The 7,783-nt window shown below is 36.9% G+C and overlaps 1 protein-coding gene across 1 annotated transcript; it reads right to left on the reverse strand.

Moving 5' to 3' along the window:
• Positions 1 to 2,416: 2,416 nt before the first annotated feature.
• On the reverse strand, positions 2,417 to 3,949 carry LOC112763550 (uncharacterized). The gene is made up of 4 exons (XM_025809193.1): positions 3,794 to 3,949; positions 3,043 to 3,135; positions 2,813 to 2,914; positions 2,417 to 2,704 (listed from the first exon to the last, which is right to left on the reverse strand). Exons 1-4 carry the CDS (start codon positions 3,947 to 3,949, stop codon positions 2,417 to 2,419), a joined length of 639 nt encoding a protein of 212 aa, XP_025664978.1.
• Between the last annotated feature and the right edge of the window lie 3,834 nt (positions 3,950 to 7,783).

Consider the following 7,783-nt stretch of genomic DNA (forward strand, 5'->3'; position numbering starts at 1 on the left):
TCACCTGTCGGTTCCCGCTAGCATCGGAATAGGATCCATTGATCCTTTTGCACACTGTCACTGCGCCCAACATTCGCAGGTTTGAAGCTCTTCACAGTCATCCCTTCCCGGATCCTACTCGGAATACCACAGATAAGGTTTAGACTTTTCGGATCCCAGGAATGGCTGCCAATTGGTTCTAGCCTATACCACGAAGATACTAATCTCACAGACTCGGTTCGTGTATTAGATATCCAAGAGAATATACTCCAGCTGTCGTCCAATGACTATATTGAACATCATGTAGACCGCTTTGTGGTTGTCAGGCACGCAGATCTTGGCTAAGCGAGTAACGAAGATTGGGTGATTGTCACGGGTCACCCCTTCATTCTGACTTAACTGAATTAAGTACGAGAGTATATCTTGGAGAAGAAGTAGGCGTGAATTGAAAGAAAAACAATAGTACTTGCATTAATTCATGAAGAACAGCAGAGCTCCACACCTTAATCTATGGGGTGTAGAAACTCCACCGTAGAAAATACATAAGTGAAAAGAAATCTAGGCATGACTGTGAGGCCAGCCTCCAAAATGTGAACAATATGGTCTATGATAGCATAAGATATGAATACAATAGTAAAAAGTGCTATTTATACTAAACTAGTAACTTAGGTTTACAGAAAATGAATAACTAAGTGCAGATAGTGCAGAAATCCACTTCTGGGGCCCACTTGGTGTGTTCTAGGGCTGAACATTGAAACTTTTTCGTGCAAAGGCTATTCTTGGAGTTAAACGCCAGCTTTGGTGCCAGTTTGGGCGTTTAACTCCAATCTGGTGCCAGTTTGGGCGTTTTACGCCAGGAAGTTTTAGGCTGGCTTTGGACGCCATTTTGGGCCATAAAATCTCGAGTAAAGTATAGACTATTATATATTTTTGGAAAGCCCAGGATGTCTACTTTTCAACGCAATTGAGAACGTGCCAATTGGGCTTTTGTAGCTCCAGAAAATCCATTTCGAGTGCAGGAGGATCAGAATCCAACAGCAATTGCAGTCCTTTTTCAGCCTCTAAATCAGATTTTTGCTCAGGTCCCTCAATTTCAGCCAGAAAATACCTGAAATTACAAGAAAATACACAAACTCATAGTAAAGTCCAGAAATGTAATTTTTGTATAAAAACTAATAAAAATATAATAAAAAGTAACTAAAACATACTAAAAACTATGTAAAAACAATGCCAAAAAGGGTATAAATTATCCGCTCATCACAACACCAAACTTAAATTGTTGCTTGTCCTCAAGCAACTAAAAACAAAATAGGATAAAAAGAAGAGAAAATACAATAAATCTCAAAAATATCAATGAAGATTAGTTTTGATTAGATGAGCGGGACTTGTAGCCTTTTTGCTTCTAAACAGTTTTGGCATCTCACTTTATCCTTTGAAGTTCAGAATGATTGACATCCATAGGAACTCAGAATTCAGATAGTGTTATTGATTCTCCTAGTTCAGTGTGTTGATTCTTGAACACAGCTACTTTATGAGTCTTGGCCGTGACCCTAAGCATTTTGTTTTCCAGTATTACCACCGGATACATAAATGCCACAGACACATAACTAGGTGAACATTTTCAAATTGTGACTCAGCTTGGCTAGACACTACAGGACTAGCGGTGAATGGCGGCGGTTTATTTGCCGAATTACGGCGGTTTTGAACCGCCGCTAAACAGATTGCCAGCGGAGCAACATCCGCAGTGCATAAGGGCGCGGGAGTTATATTTTGCGGCGGTTACCAGCAACCGCTGGCATAACCGCCGCAAATCAGCGGTTTTGCGTCAAACACCTTAGTGGCGGTTTATAACCGCCGTAGTTTTAAGGATCGTATTTAATGAAATTGATTTGCGGCGGTTTTAGAACCGACGCTATTTGAGGCTTCGTTTTTTAAATATTTTATTCCCCGCGGGTTGAAACCGCCGCTATTCCGACTTATTATTTTTTTTTTGCGTAATTTTACAAACCTGGCCCTTTTTTTTCTAAACTAATTTTATTTTAAAGAATCTTAACATTACTTAATTTTTGTTATTTTTTATATTTTATATATTTTTTCCCATCTTTCTTAATTAAAGAATATTAAACTTTTTTTTATAAAATGCTGCACTATGGAAAAAAAAACTCATTAATAGTTAACTGTAAAGCAATCTAACATGTCTATTTTAATAATGTCAATAACGTATTTCAATAGTCATCCAAAAAGGTAAAGTACTTAGCTAATACTTAATGCCCCATATTTAACATAAACAAAACATGTACTGAAAATCTAAGTATCACATAAATCCTAATATCTATGTTCCTTCATGTCTGTCCAAAGAATTCATCCGTGCAGCGATGTCTGGAGGCAGTTCCTCACATTGCTATTGGATCAGATAACTCAGCACACTTTCTATTTCCTACCTCTTCGTCTTCTCTACTGCTAATTCATCCTCAATTGCTTTCCTCTTCAATTTTTCGGTCGTCACCTCCGCTTGTAGTTCACACAGCATCCTTTGGGTCTCTTCTACTTGAGCTCTATCCACCGGCGGCTGTGAACTCGGACGGAAGAGTTGACTTAGTGTCGGCCCGTGTCCCATCCCACGCACTCTACCCGGGTGCTCTTTGCCCAGAGCTTGGGCAAGGGAATCATTCTCTGACAATATTCTTGTAGATTCATCTAATTGCTCAAGCTCAGATATTTTTTCCTGTAGGCATAAACATAATTACACAATCACACCAGGCTAATAGCAGACTCAAGACATTTTAATTGCTAAACCCAACATGTTACAACATATATGACTAAGTGTACTTACACCAATCCTCCGAGCTTCTTCATGTATATAGCTACCATCAGATCTTTTGTGCTTTAGGATCCATACTTCTCCCCTACCAACAGTCCTTCCTTGTAGTTGTGACTGTGAGAATAAAATTTATCCCATGAATTTCACTTTTATAAATTTTTTCAATACTTCTAACATTGTTTACTCTATGAATAAATCAACACTAAAAAAGCTACTTATTCTCTATTACAAGTTTATATTACCTCTTCTTCCCTAGCCCTTGCCAAGCTTTTAGATCCGCCAGTGTGCATGTAAAGTTGCTTCTTTCGATTCAGCGCATTTTGCTTGCACTTCGCCTATTAAAAATCAACAGTAAGCTTGAATTCAATGAAGTACTAAAACTTGCTTAGTATAGTATACATATATGCTACGTTGCAAGAGACTCAAAATAATGGGGCATTAAGTATACTAGTGTGTAATTTGAATAAACTGTACGTAATCTAAATTTAAGTATTGCTTTAACAAAAAGAATAGTTATACGGATGCAGTCCCTATTTACATATAAAAAGTTAACAATATTATTTTATTTCTAATATGCAAATGCCAGCCATAACTCATACCATAACTAACGGAAAAAATATTTAGCAGCCCCTGTGAGATAGTCCAATAACAATCATATAGCATAAATTATAATAATAGGGGTACTCAAATTAAATTAATTGTCTTATATGGTAACCTACAACAAATAAGGTTCTAATAAGGAAGAATGGTGTACACCAATCTCAGCATCATGCATGTATATATTAAGATCTTAGTCAAACAACCTATGCTGGGAATTGATGTATTAAAGTGAATTAATCATGTATACTAATCAACATGGTTCAAATTCAGCTCAATCGGAATAAAATCTATTTATTTATACCAAATCATATCAACAAAACAAACGGATTACATTTTTTGATTTCAAGGAAATTCATTTTTTAAAAAAGTATATGTATTAAATGAATGGGGTACCTTTGTTGCAGGATCATTATGATACTCAATGAACCACTTCCAATGCTCTCTAGGAATTCCCTCCGGGTGCTGCTCAAGATTCTGCTCAAGTGTCCTTGTTGGTTTGTAATGCGAGTCAAACAGCCTCCCCCTTGTGTCCTTCCAAGACTTCCCCATTTGTTTCAAAAATAATTTCTTGATTAAACCACTGCTATCCTGGAAGTGGAACATCTCCTGCGACGACAATGTCCAGCTGTAAGTAATTACAAGTTGAATGTTTGATATGATTAAACAATGCCAAAAGTCATTACCTTTATACAATCATCATAAACCCTGTCTTTGCCCCGCACCTTTAACCAACTCTTTTCACAGATAGGAAATTTGCTGTAATCAGAACCCAGCGCTCCTAGAATGCCACTCAACAGGCCAGCTCTATCTCCGACTGCCTGCAGTTCCTCATTGAACCTCAGGATGATCTTGCTACCATTAAGAGACCGCTCTATAGCCTCTCTCAAACTCATTTTAGCTTGCTTGATTATTCCTTCAGAATCTAACAATAAAGAAGAAAAAATGTAATTTATGTGCTCAATGTGTCCCACATGTAAGGAGCATAACAAAATCATAAGCTGATCAATTAAAAAGATTTTAAGTTCAACACTTGTTACCAATGAGATCAACATCCCAAAACTCAGTAGTCTTTCGTCATTTGCGCTTTGCAGCATCAGAAGCAGCAAACATCCTGTCAATGTGTTCCTCAAACGAATCTACCTCGTACGCCTCCGGGTCAATGGCTTTATTGCACGGTTCCGTCACTCGTGAACCGTTAGCGGCCTGTGGCTCAGGTCTTGGTTCGCTCCTGGGCGGACGAAAGGGTTGCAGAATAGCCGCTGTGGAGACACCACCATTACTGGGGGTGGAGGGATGAGCCAGTCATCGTCATCGGATGGTGAAGACACAGGAGGTGCAGCTGGAGGCTGCTGATGCGGTGGCTCCACTCTTGTGCCTTTCTTGAAGCGAGCTTTCCTGGGCATCTTACAATCCTAGTAAAAACACATGTATCATGCCAAAAAAAAATTAATTCCTCATGGAAGAATAGAGTAATTAACCAACAAATAGCATTACTCACATTTTAACTATGTAACAACATATTAAAAACCAATCTATATATGTACATATAGTGATTATATAAATAGAATCTATTTTTTCCAAATGATCTAAATACATGTAAATTAGAAGAATCTAATGAAATTTCATGGGGAAAGCTGTTAATGGACGAGGACACTAATAAAGCCATAGGATTTTCTGTACAGAAATGATACCTTATATACAGAATTATTAATTAAGGTACTATGATTAAAATTACCATTTTTAATATTCCTATTTATCACAGGTGTATTAAATTCCAAATATTTTTAATTAACGTACTATGATTAAAATTAACATCCATCATTAATAATCATTACCAGAATAAATTAAGAAATCATGGTTAAAATTAGCATCCATCATTAATAATCCTAACAGAATTAATTAAGAAAATATGACTAAAGTTAATATTTCCAGATTTGCATGAACAATATCTACTCCATTAGATTCACCATTCCCGTTATCAATGTTCATATTCATAGCAGTTGTGCCAATCGCAGTTTTTTTTTAATCAAGAGAATGTTTTTTTACTTAATATAATTAACTTAGAAATTAGAAGGAACTATCAGTGGCCATATTCTTGCACCCTTTTTTACAGTTACATTGAAGACTAGAACATGCAACCCCCAAACGACTTATATTTCATCTGTGAATGTTCATACCCACATAGAAGGAAAGGTAAAGTTAAGTTAATTAAAAAAAAACAGATTGATTGCATGCAATTAGAACAGGTCAGCATCTCATTTAATTTGTACTTCTGGCCAGTAGATGTCAGGTAATGTGGTTTCTTCCTAATAGCATTGATACATAGTGCACGAACTCAACTAAAAATGCTCAGCTCACAACATAGATAACTGACCCAATATGAGCAACATAACTATGAGCATGAAAGAGCTGGAACTTGTTACCTCAACGAGCACGACGACCGGGTGGAAGAGGATGTGACTGACGACCACGAGGGAGGCAAGGGAGCACCAACGATAACCACGCTACTCAAAACCAACCACGGGGAGAGTGAAAACAAGGGTTCAGCTGTGGGAGGATTGTGCGCGCAACTGGGGCTCATGTGAGGAAGTTTTGGAATTTACTTTATTACCTTAACCGCTTCGAGGCTTGACGGTGGTGTGGGCCTTGAGATAGTATAAACCCACTAGGCCACTACTAATTCAGCCTGTTTTCATAATTATATAAACTGACCAATGGAAACCTCAAATTAAACACCACGAATTCACCGTTTTCATAATTGTAAAAAGGTAATATATCAATGTTTAATTTTGTTCACTAATCCCAATATATAAAACAATAAGACTACAATGCTATATATTCTACCAAAACATTTCAAATTAAAGACCAAAATATTAACTTAACTTGCGTATTAGTTTTATTCAATTGAATATTGGCAGTGAATTCAAGAATGGACATTCTACACCTTGTATTTGTTGGAAAGACAATTTTCAACACAAATTCTTCGAGTAGCTGGCAGCAAGTAGGCAATAAAAAATTAACCATAGTAAAAGTAATAAAAAGGTACAAAAAAAAATATTGAATAGGTGATAAACCCATATTTCATGAGTTCTTTTGTGCTTAATTTGAGTGATTTATTCAATCCTCCACCTACTTATTCATATTAACTGCATGGTTTTACTTTCCCTTCCTTATTATGTCATATTGTGAAAAACATGTTTCCTAAGCTTTAAAAATTTATTATTTTAATTACCTTTATTTCCATTCGATGCCATGATTAGTGTGTTGAGTAGTTTCAGATTTTCTAAGGTAGAATGACTTAAAGGATGGAAAAGGAAACATACAAAAATGGAAAGAGAAAGCAAAACGGAGCTTTGGAGGAAACTGGTATTCACGCGATCGCATGGACGACGCGATCGCGTGCCAGAAGCAAAGATGCAACGACGCGGCTGCATGACTGACGCGACCGCGTGGCAAGGAAAAGATCCGAATGACGCGATCGCGTGACCCACGCGGACGCGTGACAGAGGGCACGTATCAGAATTTACAGAATATGCCCCCAGCGATTTCTGAAGCCCTTTTTGGCCTAGATCCAAGTACAGACAGCATAGACCAGAGGTTATAAAGTGGGGGACTGCATCCATTCATGAGGGGCTCTCATTTTTACAATTTTAGGAGTAGATGTAGTTTTTAGAGAGAGAGGTTCTCTCCTCTCTCTTAGAATTAGGATTTAGGATTTCTCTTAGTTTTAGGAGTGACTCTCAATCCCAGGTTCTTTATTTTTATTTATTTATTTTCTCAATTTAATTTATGAACATCTATGCCAGATTTAATTTCTTTTGTTAATGCAATTCGAGGTATTTTCAGACATATGATTGCTCTCTTTAATTTATTACTGCTCTTTGTGTATCCAAATTATTTTCATTCAAGTAGATATTTTTCTCCCTTTTTGGCTTTGGTCAAGTGATTGGTAGTACTTGAGTTATCAAACTCAGCAAGTGATTGAAATTGGCAGATTTTGCTTTAGCTAGGATTGTTCTAACACTAGTCTCTCCACAGGAGTTGACTAGGACTTGAGAATCAAGCTAATCAGTCTACTTAACCTTCCTTTGTTTAATAAAGGCTGACCAAGTGGGATTAAAATCCAATTCTCTTCACACTTGATAAGGATAACTAGGATAGGAATTCCAATTCTAATACCTTGCCAAAAGTTTATTTTTATTGTTATTATTTTATTCCCTCTGCCATTTATTACTGTTGCTTTTTATCTTATACATTAATAAAACCCCAAAACATACCTTTTTTCCATCACCAATAATAAGAACATACCTCCCTGCAATTCCTTGAGAAGACGACCCGAGGTTTAAATACTCGGTTATCAATTTCAAAGGGGTTTGTTACTTG

The sequence above is a fragment of the Arachis hypogaea genome, chromosome 17 (assembly GCF_003086295.3).
Source record: "Arachis hypogaea cultivar Tifrunner chromosome 17, arahy.Tifrunner.gnm2.J5K5, whole genome shotgun sequence".
NCBI lineage: Eukaryota > Viridiplantae > Streptophyta > Magnoliopsida > Fabales > Fabaceae > Arachis > Arachis hypogaea.